This window comes from Sarcophilus harrisii, chromosome 1 (genome assembly GCF_902635505.1).
Source record: "Sarcophilus harrisii chromosome 1, mSarHar1.11, whole genome shotgun sequence".
Classification (NCBI taxonomy): domain Eukaryota; kingdom Metazoa; phylum Chordata; class Mammalia; order Dasyuromorphia; family Dasyuridae; genus Sarcophilus; species Sarcophilus harrisii.
In genome coordinates this window covers 3,494,636-3,509,365 of record NC_045426.1, presented here as the reverse complement: position 1 = coordinate 3,509,365, position 14,730 = coordinate 3,494,636, and the positions used below count along the sequence as shown (strand labels likewise).

General features: G+C 58.7%; 1 protein-coding gene across 1 annotated transcript in view; it reads right to left on the bottom strand.

Annotated features, from left to right (window-relative positions):
- Positions 1 to 34: 34 nt before the first annotated feature.
- Positions 35 to 14,730, bottom strand: part of DLEC1 (DLEC1 cilia and flagella associated protein) — a 49,481-nt gene continuing 34,785 nt past the window's right edge. Inside the window, exons 22-39 of the mRNA XM_031965277.1 lie at positions 13,604 to 13,771; positions 12,736 to 12,806; positions 11,872 to 12,023; positions 11,205 to 11,615; positions 10,795 to 11,042; positions 9,683 to 9,818; positions 9,431 to 9,546; positions 9,182 to 9,252; positions 8,427 to 8,632; positions 7,616 to 7,762; positions 7,219 to 7,341; positions 6,988 to 7,082; positions 6,797 to 6,881; positions 6,383 to 6,589; positions 4,656 to 4,817; positions 688 to 841; positions 473 to 590; positions 35 to 357 (exon numbers count right to left, since the gene is read on the bottom strand). Of these exons, the coding sequence (XP_031821137.1) occupies positions 255 to 357; positions 473 to 590; positions 688 to 841; positions 4,656 to 4,817; positions 6,383 to 6,589; positions 6,797 to 6,881; positions 6,988 to 7,082; positions 7,219 to 7,341; positions 7,616 to 7,762; positions 8,427 to 8,632; positions 9,182 to 9,252; positions 9,431 to 9,546; positions 9,683 to 9,818; positions 10,795 to 11,042; positions 11,205 to 11,615; positions 11,872 to 12,023; positions 12,736 to 12,806; positions 13,604 to 13,771 (2,773 nt within the window). The 3' untranslated portion in view covers positions 35 to 254. The remainder of the gene's footprint in view (positions 358 to 472; positions 591 to 687; positions 842 to 4,655; positions 4,818 to 6,382; positions 6,590 to 6,796; positions 6,882 to 6,987; positions 7,083 to 7,218; positions 7,342 to 7,615; positions 7,763 to 8,426; positions 8,633 to 9,181; positions 9,253 to 9,430; positions 9,547 to 9,682; positions 9,819 to 10,794; positions 11,043 to 11,204; positions 11,616 to 11,871; positions 12,024 to 12,735; positions 12,807 to 13,603; positions 13,772 to 14,730) is intronic.

Here is a 14,730-nt window from a genome sequence, read left to right as displayed (position 1 = left end):
TTCTCGAGTCTCTGCTCTTGGGGTTGGGTCCGAGGCGGGAGAAGGAGCAGGGGCGGGAGCCGATCTCAGATCTGGCCGCCTCTGCCGCCCTGGCGCCTGCCTCAGCTTCCTCATCTGTAAAATGGGGTCACCGGCCTCAGCAGGGTCACAGGTCACAGGCCTCCCCACAGAGGAGGAGGCCGCCAAGGCAATCTGCTTTATTAATAAGGCGCTGGCCACAGACGGGGAGGGGGGGAGGGCGGGGGCGCCCGCAGCTAGTACTTCTCGTCGTAGGAGCCCTGCCCGTACACGTGCAGCAGGCAGGCCTCCCCCAGGATGCCGTCCACCATCACCACGGCCTCGAACTCCGCGTTGTCACTGTGGGAGAGGGGACGGCGGTCACGGGGGCGGGGCGGTGGGAGAGCCGGCCCCGCCTCCCCAGCCCCGCCCCCGAGAGTCACCGCGCCGCCCCACCCCGGGAGAGCCCCGGTACCTGGGAGTGAAGTGGATGTACAAGTTGGTGGAGGTCGGAGGGTAGTTGACCTCCCGAGCCTCCAGCACTCCGCTGGTTGGGTACACGTAAAAGATGCCCTTGTGCCGCTCCTGCTGGTCTGCGGTTCCGGGGAAACAGAGGAGGGATTGGAGGGTCCCCACCGGCCCTGCTCTGCCCCCCCCCCAAATCCCCGCTTCTCCCCCCTCCCCCAGCACCTATCAGAGCCAGCCAGTAGCTCCTGCAGGCGCTCAGGTTGAGGAGATCGATCTCTCGCGTGTACGTCTCGCTCACCACGCAGATCCCAAAGTCCACCCAGCTGGTGGAGAGCTGCAGGGACGGGATGGTCACGACGGCCAAGAGGGGCACCACCTGGCGGCGAGGAGGGGCGTGAGCCGGGAAAGGCTGGAGCTCAGCTCCCCCTCCTCTTGTGCCTTCCCCGCTTGTCTGGACTGGAAGCAGCCTCCCCGCCTCCCGGCTCTGCCCTCTCAGCTATGACCAGGTTCTGTGTCCCAAAGGGGCCCCTAAAAGAAAAGGACCCACGGGGACAAAAATAGGGCAGCTCCTTTTGGGGTACTGCCCCTCACCATGGTATCTAAGAGGGTTAGAACACCAGCGGGCCCTCAGAAATGAGGGGCGGCCCGAACTGGGGCAAAGCGAGTGGGCAGAAGCAGGGGGCACTGTCCCCAGCAATAACGGCACCAAGTCCTGGTCAGCAGCGCCTGACTTGGCTCTTCTCGTCAGGGCAATGACCTAAGACGACTCCAGAGAGTCTGTGCTGGAAAATGTTATTCACACAGAGAAGAAGGGCCGGAGTCTGAATGCCCGTGAGCCATGATCCGGCTTCGGGTTTGTCTATAAGGAGGCTCTGAACTGACGATGGAAAGTAATTGGAAATTAATCCTAAAAATGTGTGGGCCAAAGACCAAGCAAAAACAAGGGTGTCCCTGAAGATAATGGCGACGACAACAGAGGGACTTTGGGGATGATGATGAAGTCAGACTTAGGAAGACTTGCGCCACTGAACACTTTTTAATCAGTAAAAAAGAGGAAATGAACAGATCAACAAATTGGGCCTGCAACCAAAAAAGCGAAAGAACACACAAATCTCCCGATGAAATACCAAAATAGAAACTATAAAAATCAAAGAAAATATTAAGATTGGAAACAAAAACAAACATTTGACTAATAAATGAAATCAGGAACTGTTTGTTTTTTCTTTCAAAACAAAACCCACAAACAACACAAGCCATTATCTAACTTTTTAAAAAAATTAAGAAATCCAAATTAGCAATAGCAAAATTAAAGAGAGGAATGAATTTTTAAAGAGCTATCTAATTATATATACATATATATGTATATATATATATGCCAATAAAACAAAATCTAAATGAAATGGATGAGTATTTGCAAAAAGATAAATTGTTCAGGTTAACAGATCACTAATAAGAAGGCTTAAATAGCCCTGTCTTCAAAAAAGAACAGAATCATCAATAAATTTATTCCCGAAGAAAACATGCCAGGACCAGATGGATTTATAAGTGAATTCTATCAAACTAAATTTAAAGAATAATCCAAGGCTATTTATACTGTTTGAAAAAATAGGAAAAGGAGGAGTCTCATCAAATAAATAACATGTTGGAACACAAACGTATTCTTGGTAACTAAACCAGGAAGAATCAAATCAAAGAAAACTATTGACCAATATCCCTATTTAATATTTATTCAAAAATCTTAAATTACTGTAAAGGAGACTACAGTGACAAGCCGATCAGGCTGTACTTATCCAGGAATGCAGGTCTGGTTCAATTTGAGAAGTATAAGCATAACCGACTACCTTAATAACATGCAAAATAAAAATCAAATAAATCCTAAAACGCAGAAAAAGATTCTGTCAGGATGTAATGGCCATTCCTGTTCAAAACCAAAACAAAACACTAGAAATCCTAGGGACAAATGGAGCTTTTCCTAACATGGTAATTAGTAACTACCTGAAATCAAGATCCAATGTCATAGATAATGTGGATAACCTAGAGATCTTTCCAATAAGATTGGGGGAAAGCAAGGATGTCCAGTAGTATTCAACATAGTGCTAGAAATGATAATTATGTCCATAAGAAAAAGCTTAGAAAGTATAAGCAAAGCAAAAACAAAATTCAACTTTTGAAGATGATCTTGACGGTTTACTTAGAAATTCCTCAAATCAAATAAAAAACTAAATGAAAAGATAACTTAGGCAAAGTTGCAGGATATAAAATAAACCCATATAAATCACTGGCATTTATGCATGATACTAACAAAATCCCGGAGGAAGAAATTGAGAAATTCAATGAAAGCAATTCCAGATAACATAAAATATTTGAGAGGCTCCCTGCCAAGACATACAGAGGAACTATAGTAACACAATTATAAAACACTCTTTGGATAAATAAGGGATCTAAATAACATAGCTAGAAAAAAATGTTTTAAAAATCCATTTGGAGAAACAAATAGTCAAGAATATAAATAGAATTTAAAAGGAGGAGGTTGGGAGGGGACCTAGCAGTACCAGATCTCCAACTATATTACAAAGCTCTAATTAAAACAGGCCAGAACTGGCTAAGAAATGGAACAGATCAAGTGCAAGATACACAAACGCAACAGGTGCCCCAATACCCCAGGTGTTCCCCGGGAGCTCTGCCCAGAGAATTATGGGTGCTGCCTCTTGCACAAAGCCAGAACCAGACCACTCCTCAACTCCACTTCTAAGCCATGAAATCGGACTCTCAACGACAGGAAGCTCCTTCACCCTTAATTTTATCTTCTTGCTCCTGGTTCTTTGCTAACTTCTCCCATTTTACTTGGTAATACAATTACAGTAAACTTTGCCCCTTGACTTGGAGATGGGGCCGGGCCTGCAAATTCTTTTGCAGTACCTTGTTTTACTAGTCAGGAACCCCAACATTTTGGGGACACCCCCGTAAATCCCAACTGTAAGAACTGGTATTTGACAAAAAACTATTGAGGAAATGGGAAAGCAGTCTAGAGGAAAGTAGGTAGAGAGCGGCACAGCAAGAAAGGAATTACCTGTCAAATCTGTGGTTAGAGAAGGAGTTCGTGAGCAGCTGAGATATGGAGAAACACAGGGAACAAAACTTAATTACCTCAGATTTAGAAGTTTTCACCGAAACAATTCAACTACAATGAGAAGAGCCCCCGGAGATTGGGGGAGGGGAAATCTTTGGATCCGATTTTTCTACTTGGTGTCTCATTTGTGAAACGGAGGGAACTGAACCAGACTTCCAAGGACAAGAGCCATCCCCAGCTGGTACATGGGCAGATGGTACAAAGAGACGGTTTTCAGGAACAGAATCCAAGCTGTCAAATCATGAAAAAGTGCTCCAAATCACTAGTCCTTTGAGACTCTGGGATATCCAGCAGAAACGTGACAGAGAAGAGAAAGGACAAGTTCTAGGAGGATGTGGGGATGCTGGGGCACTGATGCATCTTTGGAGTTCCGAACGGTCCGGCCTTTCTGGAGGGGATCTGGAACTCGGCCCCACGGGCTTAAAAGGGGGGCATGCCCTTGGACGCAGCAATACCCTTACCGGGTCTGGGTCCCAAGGAGTTCGAAGGAAAAGGAAAAGGACTTTTATGTGCAAATCTACTTGGAGCCGCTCTTTGGGGTGGCCGAGAGTCAGAAGCCAAGGGGGCCCGAGCAGGCCATGGTCCAGGGATGTGGGGAACACTGCTCTGCCGGAGGAAGGAGGAGGGGAGTCTGAGAAGCACCGGAAAAACTAATGATACACAGAAGGGAGCAGGACCAGGGCAAAGATTTATAAACAAATCTCACAAAGACTGTGGAGCTCTGGTCAACACACAGGGAAGGGGGGACCCCGTGCTGGCGGGGAAGGGGGGACCCCGCGCTGGCGGGGAAGGGGGGACCCCGTGCTGGTTAGAGACAATCAGCGCTGAGAGAAGCTCAGCCCGGCGTTGGGCCAAGCCGTTGTCTCAGCTGCTCGGCAAACCGCCCGGAGTGGCCGGCGCCATTGCTGTTCCCAGCTTAGGCAGGAGACTGGACAGGCTCAGGGTTAAGTGACTTGTACACGGGCCGGTGTCGGGGGCGGTTCGAACTCAGGCCCCGCTGCTTCCAGGGTCAAGGAAAGGCTCACCATCTCCGGGCTGCCCCCTCCCCGCCTCCACTCGCCTGCATGGTCCCGTTGCTGTACTCCAGCACCAGGTCCTGGGCGAACTCCATTCTCCGGGAGCCGTCGCGCTCCTGCAGGATCTTCACCCCCGGCAGCATCTGGTCCGAGGGCAGCTTCTGATAGGTCAGCAGCTCCAGGGACAGGGTGAAGGACACCTCGATCTGGGGGGACTCGGGCAGTCAGTGCCCCCCTCGGGCTGCCCCGGCTCTGGGGGCTTCCGGCCGCCCCTGCCGGGTCCTGGCCCTCTAGGAGAAGGTTCCTGGGGCCTGCGCCCTCCCCCCATCAAGCTGTCTCAACAACCCTGGGTTACTGTGCCCCCTCCCCCCACTGCCCACGGGCCCTGCCCATGAGGAAGGCGCTGGCCGAGGCCCAGGAGGCACCAGCTCCGGCTCAGAAGGCAGAAGGCTCCAGGGCCTTCCCCGGGCCACCACTTCTCACAGTCACAGACTCTGAGCCCCCCTTGGGAGCCCCTCGGCTCACAGCCCTCGGCCACCACAAGAAGAGAGCTCTGGGCAGGACGCGGCCACCCCGGCCTCACATTTGTCACAAGGGGCCAAAGGTTTGTAGGAGGGGCCAGGCCTGGAGCTTGTGGGGGGGGGGGCGGAGCGCTGAGGGGCCCTGCTGAAGGTCAGGGGGTGAGGGGAGCTGGGGGGCGGCTCCAAGAGGGGGGATGATAAAAGGGGACACGGACTTGTGACAAGGGCAACGGACCAGACAGTACCGAGGGTCCATGTGGAGAGTTTGAGTCTGGGGCAAAGGCCGGGGCGCCCAAAAAGGGGCACAGTCCTGCTGGGCCGGGTCCCACGGCTTGTGTCTGGGGGACATCCAGCTCGGGGTGTCCAGGAGACGAGGAGAAGGGGAGCCCAGAAGGAGACCATGAGAAAAGTCTGGGAACATCTGACCATTTGGGACTAGAGGGGACAAAGGAATCCAGGGGAGCCTGCAGACCCCCGGGGGAAATGGAGGCAAACCTGTAGTTAGCGGAGTGAGAGGAGGAGTGGTCAGAGCTGGGGGGGATTGGGGGGGACAGACAGAGAGAAAAGGAGACAGAAAGAGACAGGGGGGAAGCCTGCAGACCTGGGGGGGCGTTATCAAGGGGGAGAGGGACCCAGAGGCGGAGGACAGAGGGCTGAGCAGAGGTCGGGGCTGTTCTGGTAGCCAGGGGACCCCACGGCTTGGGGGCGGGGGATCAGAGCGGGCTGCAGGGCTCAGCCGGGCCCAGGCCCCTCTGCCAGGAGTTTAACGGCCAAGAGCCCAAGGCCCATTGTGAGGGTGAGGGGTCGGTGGCAGAAGCCTGGGCAGGCGGGAAGTGGGCAGTGGAGAGCAAAGCCTGAAGAGGGAAGAAGGGGGGTCAGAGTGGGGGCTGAGGGGGCGGCAGGGGCCTCTGAGGGAGAGGGAGCCTGAGGGGCAGAGGGGGCGGCAGGGGGAGAGGGAGCCCAGGTGTGATGCTCCCCCACTTCATTCAGCACTTGAGTGTGTGTGAGCATGGGAGGGAAGGGGCTGGAGCGGACGGGGCAGCTGGAATCAAGCCACCCGGACCGCAGGGAGGGGCCCCCGGGACTCCCAGGGGGAACCGGGCCCCTCGCCCCAAGGTCCAGAGAGGGACTGCGGCGCCCTGGCGGGCGGGCTGGCCCAGAAACCTTCCCCACTGCGAGCCCGGCACACACGGACAGCTGAGATCCCAAAGCATGGCCCGGCGCCCCCTCCCTGCGAGCCCTCGGCCTACCAGCATGTTCTGCAGGGGGTTGAGCACAAACTGATCCCCGGCCAGCTCGTCCTCCTCCTCCTCCTCGCCCTCCCAGCCTTGGCGGTTGTATTCAGGGTTGATCCCCGTCACGGAGAACGGGGGGGCCACCAGGAGCCCGAAGCAGTGGGCCATGTCCGAGAAGTTGTTGAGCTTCAGGCGGTGGGTGGTCACTATCTCTGTGTGCACCTGGAGGGGCGGCGGGGGGCTGGGCGCTCGGGGAGCTGGCCCGGACCCTCTCAGCCCTCTGGAGGCAGCCCGGCCGGCCCCGGCCCCCCTGGCCCCGGCCCCCCTGTCCGAGTGCCCCCTCAGCCCTGGCCCCCTTGGCCCTCCTGGCCCAGCCCCCCCTCAGCCCCAGCCTCCCTGGCCCGGCCCCGGCTTGCGGCCCCCACTCACCCCCAGGAGTGGGTTGGCTGGGATGAGGTCGCTGGCCTGCAGGTAGAAGGTCATTCCTCCATCGTAGTCCTGCTCGATGCTCAGCCTGCCCCAAAGCCGGGAGGACAGGGGGTCACCGTCCCTGGCTGGGGCAGGGGCTGGGGGGCTGGGGAGGAGGGCTGGGGGGGAGGGGGGAGGGGGAGGATCCTCACCAGGCAGGCCGCACAAGGCCCTGGAGGTCCAGGCGGAAGACATCAGCGCCGAAGTTCTGGGCCCGTTTCACCTTTCCCGGGATCTCCTGAACAACCTGCGCCCGCCCAGAGAGGCCAAGCCGGCTCAGGCCCCGCAGGTGTGGAGGCGGCCTCCCCTCGGCCTCCCCCGTCCCGGCCTCCGCACCCGGCCTGGGAGCCTGGGCTTGTGGCCCACTGGGACCTGAGGCTCACCTTGCTGTCCAGGCTCATGAAGCCCAGGGCGTAACTGTTACACACCATCTTGCTGACGGACCCCGGCAGGACCCCGGGCGTGAAGGAGACGTGGATGAAGTTGCTCCCGGCAGCCGGGATGACCTGCCCACGACACGGCTTCGTGAACGAGGCCCGAGAAGGGGTCCCCGGCGTGGCCTCCAAGGGGGCCCCCGGAGTCGGGTTTCTCTGCTGACGTCGTGGCCCAAGTGTTGCCAGGGGGACATGGGGGGACACGGGGACGGGCAATCTCACGAAGGGCTGAGGGACTATGAGCAGAGAGGCGGAGGCCCCAAAGGGAGGGAAGGGGGCGTGGGAGGCCGGGAGACCCCCGGAGGCAGCAGGAGGGGGCCGGGGGGCACTCCCCTGGGCCACTCACCAGCTGCTTGGGAATGATGGAGTAGGGCTCCTCGGAGAGGACGCCGTCGTGGGGCCGCAGGATCACGGAGATGACCTTGGGGTACCCCTCAGCCGTGAGCACCAAGGGCTCTTGCTCTTCCTCACTCTCACTTCTGGTCCCATTTAGCTTAAAAACAAACGGCTCTGAGGCCGAGGGTCCGGCCTCCCGGGGCCGCAGTGGCGGGGACACCGACTCCTCTGGGCAGCCGGGGAGCCCTGGGAGGGGGCTGGGCAGGCCCGGGCCGTGGCTCGCCCCCCTCCCACCCACTGGGGCCATGGCCGGTGCTCCGGGCTGTCCCTCTGGAAGGCCTCAGACCCCCCTTCCCCATCCCCCACCCCCGCCGTGGCCCGGACATCTTGGATACGATGTCCTGAGGGATCTCCTGGGCCCGCCCCAACACCGACCCTGGGAGTGGGCTCCCCATCCTCCTCCCCACCTGCCAGGAGCACCATCACACTGTGCTCCCCAGATGGAGGCTCCAGCACAGGGCTCGGGCTCCCCGGCACCTCGAGGAGTCTGGCCTTTGGAGGGCCCTTTGTCATCAGGCAGACTGTGCTCTGCCTTTGCCGGGCTGTCTCCCTCCTCTCCGCCTCTCCCAGCTTCTCCCTTTCCTCAGGCCCAGCTCAGGGCCCTCCCGATTCCCCTCCCGGGTTCCCCTCCCAGCCTCCCTCCCGGCCTCTGTCTCCCCCTCCGGCCCCGGCCGCCAAAGGCTCTTCCCCCACAGGCCTCGGTCCCTACGGCTGCCCAGCGGGCTCTCGGGGGCTCCCTCTGCGCCGGGGCGGACACTCACAACTTCGGGGCTGGCCACGGTGCCCAGGGACATGGAGGACTGGCGCGAGGACCCAAAGGAGGCATCACTCTGGGGCTCTTCCCTGGCGTCCAAGTCCACGCCGGCTTCGTCCTTCAGGGGGAAGGCCTTCCCGTACACCAACAGGAAGTCCACCAGCCTGTCCTCGTCGGCCTCCGGCCGGTAGATCTCCCAGTCGAGCCTGATGTCTGCAGCGGCGGAGGAGGGGGAGGAGGGGGGAGGTGGTCACAAACGGGGGTGGCCCCAAGAAAATGCCCAGGACCCCGGGGAATGGGCACACGGGCCTAGTGCTGGGGGAGGGCTGCCTGAAGGTAACGGGGACCCCTGGGGGAGCTGCCTGAACGTGCTGGGGACCCCGTGGGGGAATCTGGGTAACCCCAAAGACCTGAATCTCTAACAGAGCCCAGTGTAGCTCATGGGGGAGCCACACCGGCACTGTCCCCCGAGGCAACATCTCCTTGGCCATTGCTTGTGCCCGCTCACGTGCCCACATGTGCCCAGAGTGGGCTGCTGGGCCCTGCGCCTGGCACTGCCCGCTCCCCTGCACCTGAGTGCCCTTCCCTCCCAGCCCAGCCCCTCCCATTCCCCAATCACTAGGTGTCTTTTCTCTCTCTGGTCTACAAGCTCCCCGAGAGCAAGAGACCCCGGCTCAGACAGCTTGGTCTCCCCCACGGCCGCCAGCACAGGGTACTCCATTCTCTGGAAGTGTTTGTTGATTGACTCACAGAAAGTCTTACCATAAGGACTGGTGTTATTCAGGCGGAGAGTGCGGGAGATGGTGTCTCCTCCAGAGATCTGAGTGCCAAACCTGCGGAGGGAGCAGAGAGCCCTGGATCAGCCCCTACCCAGAGCCGGCCTGGGGAACCTCAGCGGGGGGTTCCGGGGGATCTCGAGGTCTCCCTCCCCCTCAGCACCTGATGACCTTGTCCCGGGAGGCTCCCCCTTCCCCTCCCCCTCCTCCTCCCCGTTCTCCTCCCCCCCCATACCTGATGACCTGGTCCTGGGGAGGCTCATCGGCCAGGCGGCTGGTCCGGAACAGCGTGATGGGGCAGCCCACCACGCCCATGTGCACCTGGATGATGGTTGACGGCAGGTCTCCCACCTAGGGACGCAGGCTGTGTTCAGACTCCCCCCTCCTGCCTGGTCTCCCCTCGCCTCCCCCAGACCAGACCCTTGGGCTGCCAGATGGGAATGTGGGACTCATCCTGGCACCCCCCGGCTGGAGGCCCCGTGCTGACCAGCCGCTGCTCCTCTGCACCTGCCCCCGCCTCGTGCCTGCCCGGCCTTGGCACAGGCCATGGGCAGAACCCTCGGTGACCACCTGCCCACTCCCCAAAGCCCACTGGGACGCTCACTGCCATTTCTCCTCTAGCCCTTAAATGAGAACAAGGGCTGCAGAAGCGCCAGCTCTCACCAGGCTCCTGTGCACTGGCAGGTCTGCCCACCCATGGGCACAATCAATTTGGCCCAGCCTGGGCCACGGGGCGCTATCTTCCACAGCGCATCCCTCACCCCAAGGAAGGAAAAGAGCCGATTTGCTTTTCTGCCTTTTTATTAGTATCTCTGATGACAATGAGCCAGGGGAAGCCCCCATCCCTCCTTCCTCCGCACTCCTGGATGCAGCCATCCTTCCGCCCAGGGCCTCAGGGAGTGGTCCGAGGGCATCGCCGCCCAGGCCAGGCCAGAACGGGGCCTTCGGGTGTCCATCCATCCCCTGGGTTCGAGGCTCTTGCTCTGCCTCCTTCCCTCAGCATCCATCTGCCCCTTGGCCATCCCGAGGGTGACGGTTTTGTTTCTAGTCCTTTGTTCCCCAAGATGCTGCTGTGGCCCCTCAGTTATCCTCAGACCTTCGGTGGAGGAGCCAGTCACAGGGAGGGGGCAGCCGGGGCCCCTCGGTGATCCCTGGACCCCAGGGGGAGGAGGCAGAGTCACTGGGGAGGGGGGGGCGGCTGGACTCGTCTCATGGGATCTTTGGTCACCTCATCTTGCAGCGCTCCGATGACCGGAAGCGAGTGATCCCAAGGGGGGGTCAGCACCAGGAGAGGGTCTGGGTCTGGAGATTGGGCTGAGAGCCAGCCAAGGTGACTGAGCTGCTGCTCGCATGGTCAGTCGTCCCCCTGAGCTTTTCTGGGCAGGTCCCGGAGGTCTCGGTTCTGTCTTTCTCCAGTTCATTTTACAGAGGAGGAAACTGAGGCAAGCAGCATGAGGTGACTTAGCTCGGGAGAGCCTGAGGCCAGATTAGAACCCAGGACATCAGGCCCAGTGCTCTCTCTGCCACCGGTGGTTCTCCAAGAGCATCTAACGCCGCAGGGAGGGCTGCACATTCACCAGCCTGAAACCTGGTCCCTACAGGGAAGCTCCTTCCAGCCTGAGGGGACAGATGAAGAGATGGGGGGCTCGGGTCTGGCCAGGGATGCACCAGCTTCGGGGAACACGGAGGACCAAGGCAGGGAGCCCTGCACGGGAGCCCCCGGCGCTGGCTGCTCCGTTCTGGGTCCCATGGCCAAGGGGGCGGAGGAAGGTGAGAGGGCTCCGGTTTTCCGCTCCGGCCTCCGGCCTGCAGTGACCAACGGCCGCGCTGCCCGCCCTGTCAGCAAGCTGGAGAGGTTCCCGACGGCCACAGAGGGACACACTGACGGGTGACAGCTCAGGAGGGTGGAGCCCAGGCCACCTCACTCCGGGAGGACCGACTGTTCAGACGTCCTTGGGCCAGGAGGGTCCCGGCCCGCGATTCCACCAGAACCGCCAGGCCCGCAGTCATCCCAGCGCTTCAGGGAGGGAGGCCCAGCCCGAGCAGCCCCTGCAGAAGCCGGCAGGGGCCCCTAGGCCCAAAGCTGGCCCTGTGGGCGCCTCCCTTGCCCTTCGGTGCTTCCGGGTGAATTCTGCCCCAACGTTTCCACAAAGCGATTCAGGGAGCCCAGCGAGCTTCAGCCCGAGGCCGCTGCCTCGGCTCCTCCCAACAGGCCCGGGTGGCGGCTTTTCCGATGGTCGCCAATTGTTTAGTGCACGAGGATTCCATTCGGCTCCGGGGAACTCCAGCGCAGGCCCACGAGACTCCCAAGGAGCCGGCCTCCAAGCCGCCGGGGCCCTGCGGTTCCATCCAGCGGAGGGAGGGCCGAGGGCCGGTGCTCGCCCGGCTCGGGCGCTTGTCGCAGCGCTGGGTGTTCTTGCCTCCTCAGGGGAGTTGGGGGAATTCAGACGTGGAAGAAAAAGCCCCTTTTCTCTGAGGGGGGCCGGAAGCCCTGGGCCTGCACTCCCAGGCTGGGGGACCCGTGGCCCTTCTGCAGCCCAGCTCAGGCTTTCCCAGCCATCCCTGCCCTCCGCGGCCCTGGCCCTGTGCCCGGAGACCTCCCTCACTTTCCTCTCCTGCTACGGGGGTCCCAGGGACCACCCCCACGCCCTCAGGCTCCCCCCTGGCGCCCCCTACCTTGCAGATGAGCTGGTCGTGGTAGTCTCCCCACATGTTGCCGCAGGCCGCGATGTCAATGGTCAGCTTCTGGAAGCCCTCCAGCATCCCTCGGGAGATGTGGGGAAAGAAGGCGGCGCCTTTGTTGTGGGACAAGAGAGTGTCTATGGAGTCTAGAACAGAGCAGGGGAGAGGGAAGACTCGGGGGCTTTCCTGGGAAAAAGCAGCAGGAGCTCCCAGGAGGGGCCCCGGACCTGCAGCCCAGAGGCCGCCCAGCCCGGCGCGGTCAGTGGCCGCAGGACTGTTTCCCCAGAAGCTGCCCCGAGCCCACATCCCGGCTGGGCCCATGCGAGCGGCCACTCGTGCCCCCTCCTGCCAGGACCCCGCCCCATTCCCTCGAGCTGCTGGGGAGCCGGGTTCCAGACTGGCGCTCAGGGCGCCCTGCCCACTGCTGATGCTCCATGGGGCTCGCACTCTTGTCCTGGCACTGGCTGGCGGGACGCTGGGGGAGCCCTGCAGAGCCCCTTCATCTTGGAGCTGGCGCACAACCAGGGATGGGCCTGGAGTTTACCCACTCTCAGCAGGAGGTGCCATGTTCAAGCATTTATTAAGTACCTTCTGTGTGCTATACACACTTGACTAATAAGACCTCACTGCAAGGGAGACACTAATTATTCCTATTTTACAGAGGAGGAAACTGAGGCAAACAGAACGAAGTGACAGGCCCTGACAGGTCTTCCTGACCACCTGCCTGGGGCTCCTCTCCTGGGTGTGCCACCCGAGGGCGCTGTCCTCCCTGGAACGGCTCAATGGAGTGGGCCGGCGCAGACTGGAGGGCAGAGGCCGGGGGTGGGGGGGGGGTGGGGGGTGGGGGGGGACTCGTACCTAGAAGGTCCCTCCTGGCCAGGTGCTTCATAGTCCTCGCTGTGTGTCTCATAGCAGGGGGCACATCAGGGCTTCAGACATGCAGAAGAGAGGGCACGGTCAAGCCGGCTGAGGGCATGTGGGGTCCCGGCCCTCCTCCCGCCCAAGCAGGGCAGCCCAGGATCATGGGGAGCCGCCGGCCGGCCCTCCCTCCCCTTGCTTTCCCAGGCTCCCAGTGCGCCGTCCTCCACTTCCCAACCACTAGCCCACACAAAGCCCAGAGGAGCCCCCAGAATGGGCCCCTGGTCGTGGCCCAGCTTCCGCTTGGTTCTGACAGCCCAGGCTCTTATGTCTGCTTGGAAGCCCGTTCCCTTCAGGCTCTTTTCATGGGTTCCTAAAGGTTTGTTAACCAGTCTCTGCGCCCGGCTCCCAGATCCTGGCACATCCGGGACACAGCCATTGCCCAGGTGCCCCCCGACCTCCGCGTGCTCCCCACTTGTCCAACAAGTTCACGGAAGGAGAAGGCGCCGCAATGTCGCGTGACCATCTGCGGCATCTTGTCAGCGTATGGGGCGTACCCATGGTCTCCTCCCCACCCCCCAGAGCCTTCTCCAGTCAACAACGACTTCCAATTGGGAGTCAAGGGGGCAAATGCCGGAGGCTAAGACCAAGATGAGGGCATCTGAAGAGACTTGCACGCCCCACCTTGGCCATCAAACCGTCCCCACGGATTCCCACCAAGCCCAAGAAAAACGCTGGAACAAAATCCTTCCTCTGCCCTTTCAAGCCTCCCCTGACCCTGGATTCGCTCCAGGCATCTCGGGTAGGACTATGGCCTCGGCTGGGGAGTTAGGGACACAGCGTGGAAGGCGGCGGAAGACAGACTCACAGCTTTGGCTTTTTCTCCCACATCTCTTCAGTGACCCCAAAATAATCGAATTCCAAAGAAAAGGGTGCTTCTATTGCCGACTTGTTGGTCAGGACCAGCTGATTCTTCAGTAAATATCTCAATGGAACATTCGAGCCGAAGTCCAAGAAGAGATCCCGAGAACTGCCACTGAAAAGAGCAAGGCAACCCGCGTCATCTCCGAGACCTGGGGAGACGGGGACTCGCGGCAGTTCCCCGAGACCTCTGGCCTGCTCTGGGCCGTGCAGGGCAGCAGCCCCTGCTGGGAGGCAGACTTCGCGGTCGGCTATGGCAGCTGCTGGTCACAGCTACTGAAGACCCAGGGAGAAAGGTCTCGACATCTTAGCAGGGCCAAATGGCCCGAATCACCTCACTGATTAAAAGAGCTACGTCCATCACAATTGAGCATTTCATAATCTTCTTGTTGCTGTGGACAATGGTTTCTAGAACTCAAAAAAAAATTTTTTTTTTTAAGTGAAATGTAACTGGTAGGACCAGCTGGAGTTTCTTTTCCTTTTTTAATGGTGGTTTTTTGCTCAGTTCCGTGGTAAGATTGTCAAGCATTTACTTTTACAAGATTTTGAGTTTCAAAATTTCCTCCCTCCCTCCCTCCCTCGTTCCAAAGATGATAGACAGTTGGATATAGTTGGTATTTATGCTATCATGTAAAACATTTCCATATTACAGTTGTGAGAGAAGAAACAAATCAAAAGAAGAAGAAAAAAACAAAAAAGAATAAAGAATGAAGAAAATTTGCTCCTATCTGCATTTCAAGTCCATCAATTCTTTATCTGGATGTGAATAACGTTTTTCTTCTTGAATTCTTTGTACTTATGAGAAATGGTGAGAGAACAATGTTCAGTTTCCACAGATGCTTTAACTTGGCTATACAGATAAGGAACTGGAAGGGAAGTCAAGTCAGTGGTCTGCACTCACTTGGTCAGCAGTAGAGCTTGTAGTCACACACAAAAAATTATTCAAACACAAAGTCAAAACACAAAGGATGAAGAAGACCCTGAGGGTTGCCGATAAAGAATCACAATGAGTTTTTCTTGCTCCATAATCATCAACTAGACATGTAGGCTAGAGCAGATCCTGATCTGTGACCC